At 51.9% G+C, this 23297-nt stretch overlaps 8 protein-coding genes across 8 annotated transcripts; 4 read left to right on the top strand and 4 right to left on the bottom strand.

Annotated features, from left to right (window-relative positions):
* Positions 1–430: 430 nt before the first annotated feature.
* Positions 431–1314, bottom strand: N7482_004274 (uncharacterized protein; the record flags this gene model as incomplete). The annotated part of the gene is made up of 2 exons (XM_056686399.1): positions 431–1054; positions 1150–1314. 2 exons carry the CDS (start codon positions 1312–1314, stop codon positions 431–433), a joined length of 789 nt encoding a protein of 262 aa, XP_056545141.1.
* Positions 1315–1759: 445 nt separating this feature from the next.
* N7482_004273 (putative oxidoreductase, FAD-binding) lies at positions 1760–3565 on the bottom strand (the record flags this gene model as incomplete). Its single annotated transcript, XM_056686398.1, has 1 exon — positions 1760–3565. The coding sequence occupies one exon, from the start codon at positions 3563–3565 to the stop codon at positions 1760–1762; it is 1806 nt and encodes a 601-aa protein (XP_056545140.1).
* Positions 3566–4809: 1244 nt separating this feature from the next.
* On the top strand, positions 4810–6505 carry N7482_004272 (uncharacterized protein; the record flags this gene model as incomplete). Its single annotated transcript, XM_056686397.1, has 2 exons — positions 4810–5220; positions 5276–6505. 2 exons carry the CDS (start codon positions 4810–4812, stop codon positions 6503–6505), a joined length of 1641 nt encoding a protein of 546 aa, XP_056545139.1.
* A 1917-nt stretch (positions 6506–8422) lies between these two features.
* N7482_004271 (uncharacterized protein) lies at positions 8423–9239 on the top strand (the record flags this gene model as incomplete). The annotated part of the gene is made up of 3 exons (XM_056686396.1): positions 8423–8438; positions 8509–8862; positions 8962–9239. 3 exons carry the CDS (start codon positions 8423–8425, stop codon positions 9237–9239), a joined length of 648 nt encoding a protein of 215 aa, XP_056545138.1.
* Positions 9240–9605: 366 nt separating this feature from the next.
* N7482_004270 (uncharacterized protein) lies at positions 9606–14172 on the bottom strand (the record flags this gene model as incomplete). The annotated part of the gene is made up of 5 exons (XM_056686395.1): positions 9606–12234; positions 12297–12454; positions 12860–13831; positions 13883–14036; positions 14084–14172. The coding sequence occupies 5 exons, from the start codon at positions 14170–14172 to the stop codon at positions 9606–9608; spliced, it is 4002 nt and encodes a 1333-aa protein (XP_056545137.1).
* A 469-nt stretch (positions 14173–14641) lies between these two features.
* N7482_004269 (putative transcription factor Rap1) lies at positions 14642–16206 on the top strand (the record flags this gene model as incomplete). The annotated part of the gene is made up of 4 exons (XM_056686394.1): positions 14642–14749; positions 14808–14899; positions 14957–15197; positions 15559–16206. 4 exons carry the CDS (start codon positions 14642–14644, stop codon positions 16204–16206), a joined length of 1089 nt encoding a protein of 362 aa, XP_056545136.1.
* Positions 16207–16587: 381 nt separating this feature from the next.
* N7482_004268 (chromo domain-containing protein) lies at positions 16588–17656 on the bottom strand (the record flags this gene model as incomplete). Its single annotated transcript, XM_056686393.1, has 7 exons — positions 16588–16606; positions 16662–16687; positions 16745–17141; positions 17201–17280; positions 17345–17387; positions 17443–17584; positions 17650–17656. 7 exons carry the CDS (start codon positions 17654–17656, stop codon positions 16588–16590), a joined length of 714 nt encoding a protein of 237 aa, XP_056545135.1.
* Positions 17657–18013: 357 nt separating this feature from the next.
* Positions 18014–20331, top strand: N7482_004267 (chaperonin-containing T-complex subunit CCT5; the record flags this gene model as incomplete). Its single annotated transcript, XM_056686392.1, has 11 exons — positions 18014–18023; positions 18106–18123; positions 18188–18299; positions 18341–18434; positions 18487–18570; positions 18649–18938; positions 18995–19643; positions 19705–19842; positions 19902–20082; positions 20143–20231; positions 20287–20331. 11 exons carry the CDS (start codon positions 18014–18016, stop codon positions 20329–20331), a joined length of 1710 nt encoding a protein of 569 aa, XP_056545134.1.
* Between the last annotated feature and the right edge of the window lie 2966 nt (positions 20332–23297).

Genomic DNA, 23297 nt, shown 5'->3' with positions numbered 1-23297 from the left:
GCCGCCTTGGTCATTGATTTTGTTTCAAAAATACCAGCCCCCTCTTTGTCAATATCGAGCGTCATAAACTGTTTTCTTCGCCATTGGGATGCTTATTTGATTGTTCGCGCCCCTCTTGCTCAACGCTAGAATGCTACAGGGCACATTGAAGAGTCGTTAGAGAGAAATCTAAACTATCTATCGCCTATCCCAAACACTCCTCATGTCATATAATCAAAGGAACATCCCACGTAACGCCGCTATGCCCATGCCCATGCAGTCAATGTCAATGTCAATTTGAACCGATCCGGTGCAGCACCGATCCTCAAAAGTGCAACCAAAATGGGGAATAGGAAAGCCATCATAAGACGCCGCTGAACAACAATCTTTCAAGGGCGCAAATTCAATACGCAAGGGGAAGACATAGAAAAGGAGATTAAACCTGCTCAAATCAGCGATATGCAGCAGGATCATAGCCCGTCTGCTCAGCCGGGTGCTGATACCCGCCGTGGCTGAAGCGCACTCGAGGAGCGCGCCGACCACTCGCCGCGGGCGCCGAATCATAATACTGCGCCGCCTCACCCGCATGCCCATGCTCTAGGGAGTGCGAGTACGGGCCATTGGCAGCCCCAGACATCGGATGCGACACAGCATCGTAGTTCGCATTCGAGACCGAGTCGCGCCGATCGGCAAGCTTCACATCCCAGGGGTCTTCGCCCACGGCTGCCGTGCTACCCATAGGATTATAGGCGCCGAGACGGGTCTGGCGGCGCCGCACAATGATATCCAACCAGATCGCTGCGATGTAGCCGGCGACCCCCACGGCGGTGAATGCAAAGAGGGCCTTGTACGAGCGGCAGACCGAGATGCCGGTGGACGTGGCCCAGTACTCGGTCGTGCACTTTGTGAGGATGGTACCGGACATGTTGTAGCTGAGTAGGGCGAGGGAGAGAAGCCAGAGGATCAGCAGGAGGGCGTTGAGCACGATGGAGAGCTTAGCGGAGAGCCCGCAGGCGCAGTTGGCGACGGCGGTCAGGATGATATTGAGTATAGAGAGAAAGGAGGCGACGAGGAGCTGGTAGTCAGAGTATCTATTAGCATCTGCTGCTATCAAAGGGGGTGATTGCGTTCTTGCTACGTCTTAATTGTGGTGGAAGGGGGTGTGCCTACAATCAGGAAGGCAAATGGTAACTTGTACCCGTCGGCATGGAGATGGTAGGTAAACACGGCCAGGATGATAGCGACCACGAGGGACGACAGGAACGTCACAAAGCGGATGCTGTGAAATGGCAGCGCCGGGTAGTCGGACGGCTTAACGGAGGCTCGCGACCGCATGATGTGATGTTTGTGACTGTCGTGGACGGTCGCAAGGGGGAGGTGAAGGAGGAGGAATGTCCGGGGATTATTTGGATGAGGTTCTCAGGTTATCAGGCCGTAAACACAGCATAAGGCGATCGGCGCTCCACTTGACACGTTTGGGGCGTGGGTCACGGCTATTTTTATCGCCTGCGGCACGAGTGTTTGCGTTGTCTAGAGCAGAGTCGAGGGGCAGCGTTTCGCTAATAGTCTTCTTAACACTGTTCATGTGTTTCAGTAAATGGTTGATCACGAAGTCATTGATAATAAAAGTATGATAATGCAAGAAATTAAGTAAGTCTGTCGTGAGCACCAACAGCCGAAGCTATGCTTTCGGGTAGCAGCCATGATCACCCCATCGCTGGACCCTAGTCAGTCAAGTAGAAGTCACTTAACATCCAGCCTAGCAACGTCCTGGTGGCAACTAATAGTTGAAATCCTCATAAACAACCACCTTTCCCACCAACCAATTCAGAACATTGCGCTTTAACTCCACCCCAGAACACAGGTACCAAGTGTCTGCTAATTTCAAATCAAGGTCCCCTGCCTGCATGCGGCGTTGCTCAACTCGAGCCCCAGATGACTGTACGGTGCTCCATATAGTTTGATTGGGATCTGCTGCGGCCAAAGCAGGACCGGTGAGAAATAGAGTCGTGGACACAGGCAGCTCTGGCCAGCGCTGGAAGGTATCCTGGACCAACCCGATATCCCGTATCGAGACAGACCAGAAGAGCCTGAGTCGAGCAATCTCCAGGTCCGCTAATTGGCCTAGCAACGGTGTAATGCCGATTCCGCCCGCAATATAAGGCACAATGGCTTTGCCATCGGTTGGCAATCGAAAGCTGCCCCCGAAACCCTTCAGGGGCACTTCCAGCCCGGCCCGCTCGCTTATTCGAAAAAGGTGGTTGGTGACATTACCGTGCCGGCGGACCATCAGTTCGAATTCGTTAACTGGCATGTTCCGACCAGGATAGGAAGACACTGTGAAGGTCCGGATAAAGTCATCATTAAGGCTTGTAGGATCGTCGTCTCGCATGTGACTGTACCCCATATCAAGCTCGTCTTGGAAGGAGAGGGTGGCATATTGGCCCGGAGCCCATGAAACTGGGTTCGAGCTGGTGCTCCGAAATCGGAATCGGATGATGCTCGGGGTGATATATTCTTTGTCCATCAATCGGACCATCGTGCTCGCGTTATTGGGCTCTGGTGCTGTGCCAGGGACGTTCTTCTCTGACGTGAGATACCGCACGACTGGGTTATATGGTGAGGGCTCGCCGGGTTGACCCCTAAATGCCAGCCCATTCTTAACAAAGATCGCCTGGGCGACTATAACTCGAATGGCGAGGTTCGAGCGAGGCAAAACGGCCGCTGCCTCTCTGCCGACAAGCACTTCTGCGTGGCCAGTGATGTATAGGACGTCACCGGTCTCAAAGTCTGGGATAACGTAGCCAGCTAAAGGCGTAGTCTGCAGGTTTCCCAGTGTCTGGTAGAGCCGGTTCCCGGAGTACTCAGGATATACAAGAACTGCACCATTGGCTTCATTGGCTTCAACCCGGACAAATCCTGGTGGCCCGCCGCGAATATTCGTGTCCATACTGGCTGTTCCATGTGAAGAGGACACAAATATGGTGTCCGCACGAGATAGCAAGTCAAGGGCTGCGGGGTGAAGCTGGGCTGATTCTGATATCAGCTTGGGTGATGGCCGCTCCGGTACAATGTGCTTTCTGTTCAGGTATTTGGGGCAGTTTCCCATGCTCTCCTCGATCTTGACAACGAGCTGTGCTTCTCCCATGTCGCCACCATCCAGTGATCCGCCGACCATCCGCCCGAATAGCTTCACTCGACGACGGCTCTCCAGATCAATCGCTAGCGCCGATACCATGTTTCCGGTATTCCTTGAGAAGAGTTCGTCTGCTTCCTTGACGTGAGGATGGCCAAGAAGCGCTTGTACCACCGGGTCGTATTTGCCGTCAACCTGTGCCCGAAGTCCAATCATTGACTGGGCAACTGGGCCTGCGAAGCCTGCTTGGCCGCCCCATAAAGACGACCACGGTCGCCCTTCTGAGTCCACCGTCCCTACTGCAACAAGAGGGCAGCTCTGCACCAACGCCTGGGCACCTACAGTCAGGTATGGTGCAGTCGGGTTATCTTGCTCAGGTACCCGGAGTAACCGATGCATCTTGTCCTCTCCATCATGCCAGGGTATGGCTCCGGCCAGAATGGATACCATCATAGAAGCTGATCTGGATTATAATCGAGAGACTTACGTGCGATGAGACAGCGGAGGCGATGAGGGTCGTCAGATATCCCCAGGGTGGGCCATTATTAATCCGGGGAGTTGTGGCTTGGAACGTTCTAGCCCTCAGGCTTATTGTTTTGGCTTACCACATCATCATTTGTTATCGACATCAGAATTGGTCGGCTGTTTTTAAGTGTAGGCTACTTTCCCGAGGATCGGACCAATGACGTCGTGGATGGCACCCGTCGCCCTTGCGGACTTTTTCTACAACGAAAGAACCCCTGAAGATCAGCATCATACCTCCAGGCTGGATCGAAGAAGTTTGCCTGACTTCCTGGTTCCAAATTCCGTATTCCTCAAGCTTCTCGCCCTGGACAGCTATTTCCAGGAATACAATACCCAGTTATTTCGTTGAATTCCAAGACTAAACCCCCGTCTAGCTACCGAACACTTGGGACTCGAGTCGGCTTAGTTGCTGTCGCCTGTTGGAGTTCCCGAACCAGACAGATTGGCAAATATATCCTGAGATGGAGACATCCTAGAACGGGTCGACTAATTGAGAGCCAAGATTTGACACAATTGCGAGTTTGAAGCGCAAGAGGGAGGGTATTCAGCCTCCCCACAAAGTGAGCCGGGTGAAGATGCGGGGTACACTAGTTCTCCACGACTAACGTTTGTGCAATAGGTGGAAATTCTTATCGATCCAATCGCAGAAGCTTTCTGGGCCCAAATTCACGGTTCCGCAAAATCTAAAGTGGGGTGAAGAGCGCCACGAGCCGTGGCAGCTCGTTCGATCTGGAAAGGGGGGGAGCATCGGCGAAACCGGGGAAACCGGTGAAGGCGGTCTTTCGTGATAAGCTCCCTCCGTTCTATAGTGGTTGTAAACAAGATAACGGAGGACTTGATGGCATTATCAGTGGCTCTGAATAAATTGGATCGGGCTTGCGTCAGTCATCTAAGGTTTCTTTTATCTGCCTTGTCAGGGCCGGCTATCTTCACTCCCGGCGAAGACGGAAAATCGTCCGTAGGCACCATCAAAGCTTCCGGGCTTTCTCCGGGGCCTCTCCCACTCAATTTTGGGGTTTACTTAAATACAGCCATTGTACCCCAGGGGAAGCCTGTGATCATCAATTGGGCATGTGGAGCCATTCCTAATCATTAAATTCCCTCCTGCTTTGAACTGGGAAATCTACGTCCGACTCAGACTTTACTAGAGTGCCACTGAGCTCGCCACCATGAAGCTCTCTATTGCCCTGCTAGGGCTAAATGTTGCCCATCTAAGTGGTATTGCCTCTGCGGTACCCTTCAACGGGCAACATAATCCCGGTAAATCGACATATGCCGATGACATGTTTACTACGGCCATTGAGTGGAATGATGGGTTTTGGGACGAAAACGCAGGATACCTGATTGCATCTTCGGGCAATCGCGGCCGACACGATAGTCGGCATACCGCCTGGTATGCGACACAACTCCTAGCCCGGAATGGGCCGGGGGATGTTGCGCGGGCCGTTCGTATCTTCGACAATGTCATTGGAGCCCAGTACCTCGATCCCTCGAAGCAGTGGTATGGAGACTATCAGCAAGCAGCGGCGGAGCCCGAACCTGGCACTTCCGTATATCCCAATGACGGACCTTACAGCTCGGTATGTGCCTGACCCCGTCCTCGTAAAAAGAACTGCACTAACGCGAGACTGATAGTGGGACCCGAACATTCGAGACTTTGTGGGCTGCGCCTGGCTCGTAGCTCTGAACGACTACGACCACCTGCTTCCGGCTGCGACGGTGACCAAAGTCGAGAACTCACTTCTCGTCGCGGCCAAGGGAGATCTCTATCGTGTCGGGGGCGTCGACGACGACAATCTCTACCCGTGCTACTCGAATCCGTGGTTGATGCGGACTATCCTTCAGAACTGGGTTGGTGCACGAATGAATGACGCGAACCTGACTCGGTCCGGTGAGACCTTTGCTCAAGAGTTCTATGACCTCTGGAGCATGCACCGCACTCTTTCGGAATTCAACTCCCCCACCTACGGCGGCGTTGCAATGTGGGCTTTGGCGCTGTGGGGCCAATATGCCACCCAGGACAGTTTGTTGAAGAAATACGCGCCCGAGGTCCTGACCGCGACGTGGGATGAGCTGGCTCAGTTATATAACGCCAAACTCCAGAACATAGTTGGTCCCTGGGATCGGTCCTATGGATACAACATGAAGCAATATGCTTCTCTTGTTGCACCCGTCATTTGGGGTGCTGTTGGCCGTGAGCTCACACCGATGCCCAAGTCACTATCCGGCATGTATCATCAAGAAGACTTCGCATTCTACCCTCTGTTTGCTCTTGCGATGCCCGAGATGCTCAAGTACTTGTCCCCGGCCTCGAAGGCAAACCTGATCAAGTTCCCGGGCGAGCACTCCTACTCGGCCCAGGCCTATTCTCCTCCCCATGATACATACCCGCGGAACGTGACAGCATGGCTGTCTGAAGACGTGATCATCGGTGCTGAGACCTTGGCCGAGGACGTTGTCGGTGGACCTAGCATCAATCCTAGCCAATTCAGCCCCGCGGTCGTTCAGTGGGCAATTGATGATTACCAGATTGGCTGTATCACACACTGGGTGACCGAGTCATCCATTCATGCTGTGGCCTCGCCCAAAGCACTCGATATCTCATACCCCAACACCACATCATCGGATGGGCCTGTGTCATTCAATTTCCTTGTCAGTGGTCTGGATGTCCGCGGTGACATCGATATAACTGGGTTGGAAGGTCTGCCCGGCTTGAACTTGAAGGTTAAAACCAATGCTGTTGGAAACTTCAGCATTTTGTTTGACGTGGATCAGACGGTCAACGAATTCATCTTCTACAATGTCACGTACACCATGCCGGAGAACTTTACGGAGGTGCCGTATATCTCGTTGCGCGTGGTATGAAAACCTGTACATAGTCGCGAACTTTTTATCACCTAGCTTCTTCAAATAATCAACTTTCTATGCCAACTCTCAGAATCCTGACACAAACAAGCTGATAGGGTCGTACAGCCTTGGCGGTGCTAGGTTTTTGCAGGGAATTGTGACGACGGCAATCATGGTTCCTCTGAGGTTGAGGAAACCTTTTGATTTTTTCCTGATCCTTCGCCTTATTTAAACAGCCGATATCATTCGCGGCAGATAATCTGGCTAACGAAGAACCGATGGAAGTGTCGACTTTAAATGCAGCCGCTTATGACGCAGCTGCTAAAAAGCCAGTTCAAATGGCAAAGTCACCCAACGTTCGTAAATAGCCTAGATCCTCAGGAATAAATCAATATAAACAAAGCCTGGAACTTATTTTGGGTGGTTTCTTTTGATTCGGGACAGCAAAAGAAGCTGAGGTCCAAGATTTGGAGAGCGGATTGGCATATATCGGAATAAGATCAACATTGGCAGGGGCACCAGGTGCGAAAAGCCAGATCAAGTGAGAAAAGAAAAATTCATCGCACGGGATTTGGACGCAGCTCTTCAAGTTTCCAACGCAGAGCTCGGTAGCACCAGACGCAGGCCAGGTTCGCCCCCTTCAAAGTGCTTGACATTACGATATCGCCCCAAATCTCGAGGATTGCTGCATCACTCACCACAACATCGACCTGGAATGACCAGTCCGATTTTGGTCCTCACAAACGGGATAACAGGTTTGTCGAAATACATGGCCGAGACTTGCCCGCTTCTCGAATCATTCATCATATTTACACTTCTCAGGCCTCCTCCGGAACCAAAAACGGCTTTTCCTTTCGAAGCTTTCTTGTACCGGTGAAATATAAGAAAATATAAGAAAACCGTTATCTCACGTTTGGCCACTCTCCGATCTATGGCTGAAGGACGGGTCTGGGAGAAGCCACCATAAGAATCGGAGAATAAAATATCATTGTTCCCGTGGATAAACTTCTAACTTTAAACATAGGTAATTTCCGCTAATCGACTTTGGTTGTATTCTTCCGAGTGCATCTTCCATCCTACGACGCTCCGGTGGCCACGGTTCCGCACCCACTGGCACTGTGTTCCATCCGCATTGATCGCCCCTCGACCTGGTTCATATACAAAACTGACCGTATCATATCATGAGAAATGAACCGTTTCTCTAGCGAGATTGCTCCAAGTATTTTCTTCGACCAACGCGAGCACCATGCTCTATCCATTACAGTACGACATCTCCAGTCTGGACATAAAGATATTCGTGATATTTATGTTCCAAGCTGGGTGACAGACACAGATCGATTCCCAAAATGAAGATCAAAATTAACGTGAGCTGACGTCAATCGTACTTGGTGAGAAATTGTACTTTTTAGGATCTCAATAGTGACAGTTAAGATGATGGGGAAGCTGGATATATACAATTCCAAATGGGTACGAAAGAGGGTAGCGACCACGATATATAGAGTGAAGGAGAATGAAAATACCAGAGAGCAATTCACGCAAGCCCACGAACTGAAGATAACCAAGCCGAATAAATTTTGTTGTGTTTGTATCCTGATAAAAGTAATAGGGAAGAACGAAGCAACAGAGTCATCGCAAAGCAAGCTTCTAGTATACTGACGCACGGCCCAACCATTCCCCGCGCCGCGTTATCGCTCTGCTGCCTCCGATCATCTCTGCGCCGGCTATTTCAATCCACCGCACACCCCCTCCTTCATTCCCTCCTCAATTGCGCAGCTCTTCCCCATCGGTCTGTCATCAATACTCCAGTGTGCGACCAAGCAAACAACCGGGTGGCACAGACAGCGAAAGGGGGTCTCCCCGCACCATCTCTTCTCGTCCTTTCCTTCACCGTCACCTCCGATTCGACCCCCGCCGAACTCACGAAAACCCACCACGATGTCGACATACGAGAGTACGTACTCGCTAAGGATTAGCATAATGTACCGAACCTCTAGCTAACTACGTTTTTCATTTCTCTCAAGTTGAGCACAATACCACCGACCCGGCCACCGCAAACTCCACCCAGCGTCGTCGCCGCCCCGATCTATCCACCTTCTTCGCAACCCTCTCTGAGATCACCCCGGCGCCCGACCACCGTCCCCATGCAGTTCCCGTACCGGGTGATGTGAGCGCCGCCTTCTACTCACTTGCGGAAGCTTTCGAGGTCATGCGCCGCGAGTCCGGAGCTACAGGGGCTCAGGAAGACGAGGCTGGCAACACCGGTGACAGCCAGCCTATTGGCGACGATCTCTTGACCCAGATGATTCAGACACTCCTCAGCGATGCTGATACGCCTCCCCGGGAGGTCGAGGGAGTTAGCGAGGAATTCTGCGACAGTAAGTAGCCTCTCCAGCGTATCGCGCGCCCCACGTATAACAACTGGTTTCTCCTAAGATGTGCTGGACAATGCTAATCGAATCCCTCATGATGAACAGTGCTCGACCGTGTCCCGAAATCGTCCTTGGACGCATCCCAGACCTGTCCCATTTGCAATAACCCGTTCCTGGAAGACGAGTATCCGCTCGTGGTCCAGCTGCCCTGCCACCCCACCCACCTGTTTGACTTGGAATGCGTGCGTCCCTGGCTCCGGCTGCGCGGAACTTGCCCTCTGGACCGGACCGACTTCGCCAAGCAGCTGAGGGAGAAGGCTGAAGCGCGTAAGAAGCTTGTTGAGGAGGACGATGAGGATGAGTGGGATGGCATGTATGGATGAATGGCCCCTGACGCAGTGGAGTTCGGCCTGGTTGGTGTTTACATATGAATTATGATGCATTTACGAGGAGAGATGAGCGCATACGTTATACGTCTATGAAGATTACATACTCCAATAGATGCTTGTTGGTCTCTACATAAGCTTACGGGGCTCCAAGATGCGCCCGTTCGGCATTGGCATAGCTTGATCGGATATTTTATTTCTAGCAGAAAGAAAATTCTTGATTTAGTATTCATAAACAGATGTCCGTACGCGAGAAGTGTGTCAAATCGAATATTTCATTGTAGATTACACTCTAGCAAATAGCAAGTTGGCTGCTGTGCGCTATGCGCTATGCACTCATTTCACGTTAAATGGCGTAGGAAATCATGAAGAGGAACATGGAGAAGTCTCCTTAGTCCGGATAGCGAGCTTGCCCGCCTGGTCAATCATAGCTTCATAACCACTCCGTTCCAGCACGCCACCGTCATCCTTGACCACCTCTCGAGCCTCAAGCTCCTCGACCAGACGCTGGTTTTCGCGATTGCCCTCCAGCAGGAACTTCAGACACATCACAGCATGCTCCTTGATGTAAGGATTATGACTGTCAAAAGCAGTACAGCTTAAGATGGCTTCTACGCCACCATAGCGACGGATCTGCTCCTGGACGTCGGGGCACTTCCAGACCAGCGAGGATAGTACCAGAACGACAAGCTTCTTGAGATTGCGCCACTCAAATTCGGAGGGATCCTCCGTGATGGGGGGAGAATCAGGGCGGGAGTCCACACTGCCTGCACCGCTGTCAAGAGGGTCTGCAGGATCGCTAGGGTCATAGGGACGCTCAACAGCCACGGGCGTAGGTGACGCAGGCTTGGAGGGGTCGCTAGGAGAGGTGCTACGAGGCGGAGGGGGCGGCGGAGGAACAGAACCAAAGGAAAGGGAGCTCAGCTGGCCCTTGGGGATGCTAGCTTCCAGCTCCTTGATGAGGGTGACCAGGTCGTAGACGATCTCCCACTTCACCAGGAGGTTCTTCCAGTCATTGTTCTCTGTGAGCACAGCGAAAAACTCAAGGAATTGGTACACGCCCTCGTAGACGCGCTCCATGTCCCACAGGTTGAGTGGGAAGTCCTCTGGCAAAGCCCGCTCGGCGCGGATCTGGCCCTGGAGGTAGATAAGAGCGCAAGTTTCCGGGATAATGTTCCCACGGAAGATTGTGAAGATGTATCGCACTGTAAGAATGTCCACGCGGCTAAGGGGTGATGGGATTCGCGGAGCATTGGCCTGTATGGAGCCAGTAACAGAGGCTGGGGAGTACTTGGCACGGAAGATGTTCGTCAGGATTTTGATCACCACAGCCTGGGCTGGGGAAATGATGTCCTTGGGCTGACCAAAATCAGAGTATGCGTGGGACATCAGGCCGTTACGGAGAACAGCCTCCATGATCTGAACCATCATCTTGAAGTAGAGCTCATCGTCGGGAAGGTCCCACGCAGCAATGAAGATCAGGAGCTCACGGAGCAGGTTGCGGCCAGTCTCCTGTGTGAGAAGAATGTGGCATCTCAGGGCTTGCATGTTGCGCGATCCATTTCGCTCGCCGCCCTTCAATCCAAAGCTATCCACGATGCCTGCTTGCACAATCATGGGCAAGGCTTCAATTTCAGCAGGGCCCAGGACGAGAGGAATGTCGGTCAGTAGGCCGCGCTGCTGATCGCCAGGGCGACCACGGTAGTCATCGTCATCCTCATCATCGTCCACGTCCCCACCGTCATCGCCTCGGTCAATATCATCGTCATCCTCTTCTTCATCCCCATCAACACTTCCGTCCGCATGTCCCTCCAAGCTGTGCGCATCATCTTCACCCACAGTTCCTGCATCGCCGTGATCGTAATCGGCACCATCGTCACCGAGATGGGAAGAATCTTGCAGCCGAGCCATCAATTCGTCCTTAGCTTCCTGTAGGGTCTCAGCTGCGGACTGGGATGATCGAGGCATGCTAGTATCATCCTCTGTCACCTGTGCATCTACTGAATAATCGTTGACTTCAGGTAGGTCAGCCCAGCACAGGCGTGGGAAGCCAGCAGTCAAGCTACGGTCAATTGTGAGGATCGTCTTCTTCTTAGTGACCTCGTGTTCCTCCTCCTCAGGCAGAGCAGGAGGCAATTCACGGGCCCTGTCCTGAAGATCGGACCATCCGTCAACCTTGGCGCCTAGGATGGAAGTCAAAGCAGCTCGGATGTATTTGACCTGCTCGGGGTCGCGGCCCATCTCCTGGATATCGGTCAAATCTCGCCCCAGGATCTTCTCCATGTGATCCTTGATATTCGCCAGAAGTAGCATTGCAGCTTCCTCCTTAATTGTGGAGGGCTCTCGTGGGAACTTTGCGATGGTCTCTAACAGCAGATCTTCAGCGGTCTGGTCATACAGCGCTCGGATGGGAGGATTGATAACGCGCTCTCCGATCTTCACAATTGGCGCAACCCCTTCAATTCGCGCCGTGGAGTCCAGAGGCTCTTTGGGCTGGATGATGTTCGTGTCAGCCGTGGAATGGTAGCCGAAAAGATCCAGCCAGAGAACCATCTTTCGGTGTTCATTGTGCATGATGAAGTTGTGGAGGTATTGGAGGCAGGTTATGAGAAGGCGCTTATACAGGTTCACAACCTTCTGCCAGCGCTCCTCGTTTCGTGGGTTCGTTTCGCCATCAAATCCTCTTGCGGTCACCCGCACACAGGTGTCGATTAGTGCGAGAATTCGCTGATCGAAGCCCTTCTCAGCAGCCAGGTTCTGTGCCTTCTTTGTGGTCGCTAGCAGATTCCGCGCAATGGTGCACAGGTCATTGAGGCGCTCGATGTCTTTCACCAACGAAAAATAGTTGTAGGCGATGAGGTTTGATGATGAGTGTTCAAGTGCTGCTCTGGGACTCTTCCACGCGAAAGACTGCGACTCGAGAACCGGAATCGCCTTGGTAAGCACGTCTGTGAGGCCAACCCAGATGTCGGGGGACATGCCCAAGTTGTGTCTACCATTGAATAACATGAGCATATTGGAGTCATGGTTTCCATCATCGGGGCTATTACTTACCGAACCTCACTTTCCTGGTGCGTCTTGTAGAGGATTTGCTTTCCAGAGGCTAGCATGTGCTCCAGACGCTTGTCGTCGATCATCCCGCGGGTCTCATAGTGGCTCAACGTTCCGGCCAGAATCACCTTCAGCATGAGTTCCGCCGGTGTGCATAGCGGCTTTTGGTCCGCCATTTTCGCGGCAAATACCGTTGGCAAAAGTAAACACAAGTCGCGAACTTGCGGTGGGATGAAATGAGAAATGGCGGCGGGCAAAATGAGGTTTTACGGACATTTCTGTCACCGCCCGCACTCCACCGCCTGCTTTACATAGACTCTGTACCCTGCTCGATTAGGAAGGTCTTCACGCCAGGAACGCAAGTGACACTTGAGCTTCCTTCGGGGTTATTGGTCGGGACTAAGATTTGTCGCATGGGCTAGCATTTAGAAAGATAATTTATCTTCAGAAACGATATGTGAGCATATATGAATGCAGGTTCTAGTCCAAGTTTGGCTATACACTTTCCAAAGTATGGAAACTAATACGTGTTCGCCTTCTATGAGGAAGGCCGACTATGTACAAACTTTCTCTCGGACTGGTAGGCCGAAGGCATCTATGAGGTTTTTTCGAAACCCTAGGTCATAGATGTTGTCAAGATCACTCATGTTGTGAAGTTCTGTCCATCGCGGGTCAACTGTCCTTGGTTTATTTGCGTCACCACGGTAATGAACTCGGTTGGAGGTGTCCTCAAGAAGACAGCCTTCCAATGGAGGCCCACTATCAGTGACCAGGATCTGATCGGTTTGCACTGGCCACGGTTGATCACCAAGGTCGACGTGTGCAGGGGCGCCTGGGATCTGACTCCGTTTGCCCTTAAAAACCAATCCGTCCGCGATATCTTCCTTCCAGTCAGACCACTTGGCACTCTCATTCGTCGTCATACCCGCCCAGATGAGGTACGTATGATAAGCCAGAAACGCAGCCGCCAGCGGTGCTGTCATGAGCATCAGTAATGTGACTGTGCCAATCTTCGGGTCCCTAGTGAGGACAATCGACCAGACGTGGAAGTACATCGTCCACCCTTTCATGGCTGCCTGGATGTCCAGTGGAATGAAGTGTCGCAAAGTCTGACAGAGAAGCGAGTATCCAAGTAAGGTACCATAGATCAATAGTACCGACACAGAGAGAAGCAGCGATAGGAAGTAAACGTAATTATTGGCCCCGACGCAATTCATCAACCACACGCAGTGGTGGTCATGTCGGGATACACAGGCCTGGCAGAAGCTGCAATGCTTACTGCGTGCTGGCTTGACAAAATTGCAGGTGCGACAACGATGGCCTGGGTGGAAGAGAACGTAGTCATACGGATACCGTTTCATCTCTTTTTCATGGTTATCGGAGGTGACGAAGGACTTGGTTACCACACACTGGTATAGAAAGATGTATGGTAAAATGACAACTCCAGGGACGCAGAAATGGTGAGTACTAGACATCCGAGGCCATGCAGCCGGTAGAAAGACACACTCCCCAACCGCAAGCAAGCCCACGAAGAAGATCTGGCCGGTGTTAGAGCAGGACGTTTGGGAAAGAACTTATGCAGGACTTACAAGAACCAGAGGATGATTTTCATGCAAGACATATCTGCCAGACCGGCTCCACGCTCTGACCAGCCAGCCACCCAGCAGATGCGAGTCGAGGTAGGCGATCCCATTAGGAAGATAGACCCATAACAGCCGATATAGAAAGGCAATGGGTGTTTTCCTTGGTTTTTTTTAGCTTAAGTCCGGCAATATTGAGAGATATCTCACCTAAAGGCGGGTAGCCGGCCAAAAAGGGCAATGAAAGTGAAGGTAGAGATGCCCAAGATAACAAGAGCAACCGTGCGGAGGACCCCCATGTTGACAGGTGGACAAAGGACCCCGTTGCCTCCGCCTTTCGGGTCGAGGGGACTGTGATAGCCGCAGAACAAGTTCTCACGTCTGAAAGGCGAGTTCCATGTTCCAAGTCCGTGGCCCTGCCTCCCTTAAAGTTGTTGACTGGTCAGCGCTCGCCGCGGGCTGACCATGGACACGGTCACGTGTCGCCAACCCATCCCGACTAAACGCGCCGACTTGCTGTTTGCCTGTGTATCGGCTGGCGCAGCGTCTCAATTCTTCGTGGGGTTTCAGACTGGCACCAGGGTCTTTTGAAAAGCCGGTTGCTTCTTATCCCCATCCAAAAGCCTGATCTGCGAGCAACAACAAAACGTCGCCCGCAACACATAGACACGTGATAACGCGTCACAAAGACAGAGTGCACCCTATGCATAACTAACGACCTACACAAAAGCGGCTTTCCCCTTCACCTGGTTTCATGCCTTTCTGAGAATGGCAGAGCAAGGGACAGTGAGGGATCCATCCAGCCTTTTCAAAGGGGCGCGATTTTTCATGTCCCGGGCAATTCCTCAACGAACACAGCTGAAGGACAAGATCGAGGTTTGGCCCTCTCCAGAAACACTTCAATGCTTGGGCAGCAGGGCTGACATTTCTCTAGCAACATGGTGGCAGTGTTGTTTTGCTGGAGAAGGATGCTGATGTCATTCTGGTGGATCATATGAAGAAGAATATTACCCACCCTGCCAATGCGTATGCTCCAGCCTTGATCGCTTTGGAGAGTGAACGGTCTACTAACTTTCTCTGCAGACTATCTTACCAGTATGTGGAGCAGTCTATTCGTCGTGGAAGGCTAGAAGATCCGGAGTCCCATCGGGTTGGTGCATCTGCGCCCCGTCCGATGGGCGCGTCCAATATTCCCCAGAAAAGCACCAGAAGAAGCTATACCTTGAAAGATGATCAAATTGTTTTTGACTGGCTCTATCCTTGGGAGCAAGAGGCAGGTGCGCCAACTCATGGCAATCAAATCTATCAGGCTCTGGCCGAGCGGGTAATTATTTCCTCTTCGAATTCTTGAAACGTGGAAACCCTCATGCCCCATGATGGACTGACCCAGATTTACAGTTCCCCCACCATACCTGGCAGTCATGGCGGAATCGATATTTGAAAGTTCTTAGTGGGAAGCCACGTCCTGGGGGTGGCATCCCGAGACCTGATTTGGTGTATGGGAGCTCTGAGGCAGTGCCACGGAGAGAACCACCGCCACCGGCTCCTCTTACCCCTGTGGAATCTCCAACTTCAGCTGTAACTCCTGCACCGTCTAATCCAAGGCCCAGGCTGCCGCCCAGTACGCCAGCAGAGCCCAATAGGAAACGCGGGCCACCTCCTGAATCATCCCCCCGTACCCCTAGGGCGGGTTCCCCCGCAAAAAGAAACTGGTGTACGCACCGGAACGACCTGCTTCTGCCGCACGAAGCGAGCCCAGTCAGACACTCGAATCTACCTCACAATCACCCAAACCACCGACCCGGACTGCCCTTGGCCCACGTACAGATGCGTCCAAGGCTAATCCTGAGCCCGCACCCCCTCAAGAACACACAAGACAAGCACAAAGCAACAGCGCCGCGCAAACGAACGAGATTCCCAGGGAAATGGTAGATCCGTTATTCATCGAGTTGCCATACTTTCCATCAAGCCCAGAACCAGAAGATGAGGATGATGATGGTGATGATGACGACGATAGCAGCTCGGAGGAATACCCCAACATAGACAGCTGGGTCGCCACACAAGTGGCAGGAGGTGCGGACTTATCTAAAGTCTTGGACGCACTGCGCTTTACGAGCATGGAACCACCTTTGGCCAAAAAGTTGTTGGAAATCTTACTTGCTGGCAATCCAGTCCCCGATGACATGCGTGGAGTCTGGACGGAGGAAGATGATCGATGCTTGGAGGGAGGAGATTCACACGGCATCGAGCGAGTACTCAAGAAGCACGGAGACAGACTATTCAAGGCAAGATGGGAATATCTCAGCTTGGCCCGAGAAAGGGGCTTGTTCTAGCGACATGCTGCTTAGATTACCTGAGATTAGTTCGCTTGCGAACTGGAGGTAATATCTCAAAGCGCACCGAAAAATAAAGACAAAACACAAGACATCAGCTTGCAGGTATCAGGGGCCATTGAATGGCATGGTGCTCGCATCGCGGGTTCTCCGTCCGAACAAAACAGAAACCAAGGATATCCATTGACCTTCGCTCTCCCTATCTTACATTATGAGCCCGGCGCAGAGATAGAAAGAAGACAAAAAAAAACATCCAAACTCCTATGAGCTCCACAAATAGAATGATATTCACCACTTCCTGTTGAAAAACAAAAAAAGTCGGTCCACAAGCCCCGCGCAGGCTTTGTCGCTCTATACGAGCTGATAATCGATGTGGCACGCTCAGCCATCCTTGAAGACCCTGGACAAAAGTTAGCATTTGTAATCGGTTATGGGGTGGACTGGATGGAGCTTACAGATGTTGCTCGTAGAAGGCAAGCATCTACCATCAAATATTTAGTCTTTCTCTCACATGAGTCTACCGGGCGGATGAACTGACCTTCCGAGGGCACCTATCGTAGCAGAGGCTAATTGCGACTCGTGAGCGCCTCCCATTGTTCCAAAGGAGGAATGCGAATAGATTGCCACTCTCCTGGTCCCGGATGATAGTGTCAATCTTATCGATTTGGTTATCCCAGTCCTTGGACTTAGGAGTCCAGCTCAAATCGTCTTCCTCGCTCTCCGCAGCTGTCTCCGCGGGCGGCTCCTCGCTCGTGAGAGCCTCAGACTTCCGTCGCCTCTTGGGTTCAGTGGATTCAGGAGTAGAGTTCGCCTTCGTCTCGCCCAGCGACTTGCGTTTGCGTCCTGGTCCAGCCTTCGGCGCGGCCTTTGGTGGGTTCTTTGGACGTCCGCCAATTGATTTGTAGTATTCCTGTAGAGCAATATTGGCACCCTTCCTACAAGCAAGCGTCAGTGACCGAGTAGCACCACACCCCCGATTCTGCGAGATACATACTTCAATTCGGCCTCGGGTTCCCAGGTAAGGTCTTCGGGTTTTTCCCAGCCCTTCCACTTCACCAGCAGCGAAAGAGTCCCCTGCATGCGGGGTAAGTAGCGCATCCAGGCAAACAACATAGATTGCAAGAGCAAATCAACTCACATTACCTAGCCAGACATGCTCATTGATCTTCTCGACGATGTAACTAGAATATATCAGATCAATTAATCCCCAAAAAGTCCTTGGTGTGCACAATATACATGTCTGGATCTTGTTCCTCTTCCTCGTCCGCTTCGTCCTCGTCCTTCTCTTGATCCGACTCTTCGGTGTCCTTAGCGGCACCATTATTCTGGCCAAAAGGGATGTCGCCTGTCTCCTCGTCGGACATGTCTTCGACGGGAGCTAAGTATGGACTGATCAGCTCAGGCGCGTGCGCAACAGGGGATCAACACGGCGCGTTTACTTACGCGGCATATTGGTGCGGAATGGCGATGCGAGACTAAGCAGTCGGGAGAACAGCTTGGCGGTGGGAGGTGTTCACCTCAGACAGTCGCGTTCAGGCAAGCAACACTGTTAATCGTAGATCGAAGATCGCGAGCTGGCCCGCGGCCGGAGGTTTGGGGGAGGCGCGGGAAGCTGGAAAGGCGGAAGGGCAACGCTATACCGCTTTGGGGGGCCAGAATTTAATTTGCTGCGAGCCCCAGAGCTGCACCCCTCCGCATCGCTGTTGTGGAAAAGGACCTTGCCAACTGTGTTCGCTTCTCTCTTCCTGTTTTCCAATTTTTCCAGTTGGTATTCTGATCTCCTGCCAGGTGGTAGACCACCGTGAAGATGGCGATGCGTACGTACAATCTCGTCTCTCCCCCAGGAGCCCCTCATTGAACCCCGTATCTGTGACTGACCGTGTCCTTGGACTTCGATAGAGCTTGATCTTTCTCAAGGTGAACAACAGCCAAATGCGTTCTCAGTCGATTCCTGTGTACAGCAACTGACACTCAGGGACAGCTTCGGTGTTGAAGGATGAGCATGGCCGTCCGTTTATTGTTGTTCGCGAGTACGTTCACCGACACACCGTCCCGCTCCGCTTCGCCGCTACAATATTGAGCCTTTTAAAGGCGTGAGAACGTGAAACTGACCGACGGACCCTTCACTATACAGCCAAGGAAGAAAGAAGAGACAGCATGGCACGGAGGCCGTGAAGGCTCACATTGTCGCCGCCAAGACGGTGGCCAAAATTGTCAAGACTTCTCTGGTATGTTTCTCGAGAATCATTGATTGCAATTATATCTAAATGACTATAACAGGGTCCGCGTGGCTTGGACAAGATTCTCATCTCCCCGGACGGCGATATCACAGTCACCAATGATGGCGCAACCATTCTCGGCCAGGTTCGCCCCCCCCCCTTTTCTGGCCTTCGATCGATCAACCACGGGCCGGACAAACACTAATGCGCGGGCGAATAACAGATGGAAATTACCAACAACGTTGCCAAGCTGCTCGTTGAGCTGTCGAAGTCACAGGATGAGGAAATTGGTGATGGAACAACGGGTGTCGTGGTTTTGGCTGCCGCCATGCTGGAGCAAGCGGCGGATTTGATTGACAAGGGCATCCACCCCATTCGGATAGCTGATGGCTACGACCAGGCCTGCGAGATTGCCATTGCGGAGCTGGACAAGATCAGTGACGAAATCCCCTTCTCACTCGAAGATACCAGTAACCTGCTCAAGGTTGCCAAGACTAGTCTGGGCAGCAAGATGTATGATCCAGATATCCCCCGCCCTTTGGTTTGCTTCATCTAACTCCGGATTCCAGTGTGTCCAAGTCTCACGACCAATTCGCCAAGATCGCGGTGGATGCTGTGCTCTCAGTGGCAGATCTGCAGCGCAAGGATGTTGACTTCGAGTTGATCAAGGTGGATGGCAAGGTCGGCGGTGCGCTCGAGGACTCTCTGCTTGTGAAGGGAGTTATTGTCGACAAAGATTTCTCTCACCCTCAGATGCCCGATGAGGTTTTGGACGCCAAGCTCGCTATCCTGACCTGCCCCTTCGAACCCCCGAAGCCCAAGACCAAGCACAAGCTCGATATCACCTCCGTTGAGGAGTTCAAGAAGCTTCAGGACTACGAGCACGAGAAGTTCGCTGAGATGATTCAGAAGCTTAAGGACTCGGGTGCCAACCTGGTCATCTGTCAATGGGGTTTCGACGATGAAGCCAATCACTTGCTCCTCCAGAACAAGCTGCCCGCTGTTCGGTGGGTTGGTGGTCCCGAGATTGAGCTGATTGCTATTGCCACAAACGGTCGCATTGTACCGCGTTTCGAGGATTTGACCGCCGAGAAGCTGGGTACCGCTGGCCGTGTGCGTGAGATGACCTTTGGTACCACAAGAGAAAAGATGCTGGTTATTGAGGAGTGCGCGAACAGCCGCGCCGTCACCGTCTTCATCCGTGGAAGCAACAAGATGGTATGCATGCATTTTCTGTTTGATCTATTAGGTGCTGGCCTCTCACTAACCTGGTTCGCAGATCATCGACGAGGCTAAGCGGTCACTACACGATGCTCTGTGTGTCGTCCGCAACTTGGTCCGCGATAACCGTGTGGTGTATGGTGGCGGTGCTGCCGAGATTGCCTGCTCTCTGGCCGTGGAGGATGCCGCTGTCAAGGTTCGTCCTGTCTCAATCGTAGACATTGCTTTCAAGATACTTATCTTTCCTCTCTACAGAGCCCTGGTATTGAGCAGTACGCTATGCGTGCCTTCGCCGATGCACTGGATGCAGTGCCTTTGGCTCTCGCCGAAAACTCTGGTCTGAGCCCTATCGAGACCCTGGCTTCCATCAAGTCGCGCCAGGTCAAGGAGAAGAACACTCGCCTTGGTGTCGACTGCATGCTGACTGGCAGCAACGGTGAGCAACCCTACGCTCATGCACGATCTTGATGTTCCTAAACTAATCTAAACGGTCTAGACATGCGCGAGCACTTTGCCATTGACCCCCTCATTGGCAAGCGCCAGCAGCTTCTGCTCGCTACCCAGCTTTGCCGCATGGTTCTCAAGGTTCGATTTTCTGCCTGCTCGATTAGATCTAAGGCATGAACTAACATCTATCTAGATCAACAACGTTATCATCTCTGGCGATGACGATGCCGAGTTCTAGGTTACCCGCACATACTTTTAATGCCCTATAGACGGCACTGGAGTACCTGGTCCGGTGCGTCGGCTGAAAAGAATTCTGATGATCCTGGTTGGACTCCTATGTAAAACATGGTCCCTTACATAGAATATTTTGAGTTGCAATGAGAAAAGGATTTACGATCTCTCATCTTATTGTTCCGCAATTTCGTCCAGCTCTATCCCTATCACTATCCCTAGCCATATTAAGCACCGGGTATGCGTTCCAAGATCTTGCCTGTAATAGCAATCCAAGCATCAGAGGTTGGTCAAATCCTGGTGTCGACCAAAGATTCATTAATGCACATGCTTCCCCGGAACCGTCAGGTAGATGCATAACCCGATCTCTAACCAGTTTGTAGACTTAGGTACCGAGGATCATCCCAACTATGAAAGTTTGGCAGATCGAAGTCCCGGCTCGTTTCACTCCCGTGATCTGCATATGATAAAATACCAAGGGGAAAGCCTTGTGCTCCGGCCTCCAGATGCATGGATTTCGTGCACGAGGCATACCGCTTGACCATTCTCCGTCGGCAGAAATCGATGGCCGTGCAGCTGCGTTCACAAGGGTCACCCAACACAGAGCCGAGGAAGAGAGCACGAAAATCTCAACATTCCCAATCCTGCTTATGCCTCTGTTTATTCTGCCTCGGTCGGCCCTAGAGATCACTAGGTTCTTCTTTTCACAGTGCATATTTGAGAATCGAGTACGTAACCTGGTGGTCTCGTGAGAGCTTTGTTGCTGCTGCTGTGCTACTCCGATACGAGGGTGTAGATCGAATGCTCTTGAAACTTGAGTTAGCTCCCCCACTTGCCAAAAAAGTATTTCCAGGACTTCGAGCTTGAGTCCACGATTCTTTTATTTCCCAGATCTCCCCTGCTACACCTTTAGCCGTCATCTTTGTCAATCTTGGACCCCGTAGGGATCACCTGCAAAGAAAGAAATTAAAGATAGCAAAAACCATCGCTTCAAAGGGGGGCCTGCTGCTTGCCCGAGGCAGCATCAGAGAGGCTATTCTCCAGTAATCCCGCGTGTCGCTCTCCGAAGCTTGACTATCTTACATAGTGTTATCTGAGGTGATAAATCGTGTCGTTAAGGTTGGGCCTCTAGGTGTCTAGGGAACAGGACAGAACAATATAACCATAAATTTATGTCTGTTGACCAGCAAGGCCAAATCACAACATCAGTGTGAGCAATCTCCAGCCAGTTTGACATGGGAGGCTCTCGAATCGCATTCTCCCATTCAATCCCAACAATCCTCTAGCCCCTTCAAGGAAGATAGCAGGAGTAAGAGCTACTTTCCAATTCTAAGCTCGCCTCCCCAACGAACCTCTGTATTCTACTAACCTCTTCATATCACTTTTCACCTGCTGTGAAAATATCCCGAGGAAAAGAAATGAGAAAGACCTAGAGAAGCCCGCGCCTGTCTCGGCCCTAGTCGAGCCGCTGTGGATCGCAAAGTTTTGAATTCTGTGAACCACGAGTCGCGGGGAACTAGGGTCACATTTCCACGCGCTGTGATACCCTGCCCGGCCCGACTACATTCTGATGCCTTCCTTATTTGGTGGGCTAGCCCAGGAGAAGTGGAAGGTTGGCTCTATTTTCTCAAAAATCGATCTATCAGGGTGATCGATCTGTCGGGTCAGAATTCTATGCACTGAATAGGTATTGAATAGGTATTTGATTCATAGATAATTCTAGATTTATTTTCGGGGTGATCGGCTGATCTTCGGCCGTTTAGCCCCAAAAGCCTTTGGGGCCGAGACATATGAGGGTAAGTGTAATCTCGTAATCTCATCTCGTATCTTGAGGCACATGGTTATGTTAGGTAGCAGTCTGAAAATACCTCCTGCAGAACATTTACGAGATGAGAAGACACTCCTTGGGCATGGGGGCGGCCTTACCTTGTCCACGGGACGACCAACTCTCACGCTGCATCTCAATCTATACACCATCTGCAGCCCATCAGAGTATTCCGTACCCGCAAGTGCAAATCATTCAATGTGATGCACTCGACCTGTAGGAGGCCCGCTTGGAAAGAATGTATAGATGCAGTCGTCAGGCGCCACCTCGGGGAGAACGTCAGCTTCAGTATTTGGATTGAGAATGGTGTGGATTGAAGCTCCGGCATCCGGTCCAAATGCAAACCGATCACTGCGGTGTGACAAGCACTGACAGCCCGCACATCTGATCTGGTGAGCTTTTCGGAAATGGGGGAGAGATTGAAATCCGTGAGACTCGGTGTCCCGGTGTGTTTGCGGCTGGTCTAGGATAAATTAATGTATGACGCTGGTAGTTCTAGATCAATGCAGCAAGGCAGTATGGCCCCTGCAGTGTGCATTTCAACATCTAACATTTCAAACTCGATCCCTGTATTGGTTTGGAGGTTCTTCATTTCTCCTCTGCATTTCTGTTCTATTCATGGCCCCTCGGGTAATCAGCATTTAGCCGCGCTAAGCTAGAGGCCCTTTGCCCTTTCGCTGGGGCACACAAACCACGGTTCAGATGACCTGATGGCATGTAAACTCAACACCAGGGTGAGACAGAAAGAAAAGCGCAGTTGCAGCCACGAGAGGCTAAAAATAAAGACGTAATTTCAGCGAAAAGTGGTGTTCGTTATCTAACGACAACCAATATTGCTCGGTGTACAAAGGGGGCCCTTTCGGTCATCAGCCTCATTGTTGGCGCAGCCCGCAACCCGCCCTGCTCACATGGACAAGGCCGATTGACGTGGCTGCAGTCTGTTGGTGGCGGGGTGTCTTCTTCCTTACTCGTGACGATACGTCTTGCCAAAATTATGCGACCATTCTTTCTGATCTTTCTAGGCGCTTCATGGCCACTGCGGAGGTTTCGGGGGTCACCAGCGCTCTCTATACCGCTTCTTCGGGATATTGTTGGGCCCGTCACACGACAGCGAGGAACCTGTCCACCATTTACATGTCGCCGCCTCA

Source organism: Penicillium canariense (genome assembly GCF_028826845.1).
Source record: "Penicillium canariense strain IBT 26290 chromosome Unknown utg000002l_segment0_segment0, whole genome shotgun sequence".
Classification (NCBI taxonomy): Eukaryota; Fungi; Ascomycota; class Eurotiomycetes; order Eurotiales; family Aspergillaceae; genus Penicillium; species Penicillium canariense.
The sequence above is the reverse complement of the archived record's forward strand: the minus strand, read 5'-3'. Positions and strand labels throughout refer to the sequence as shown.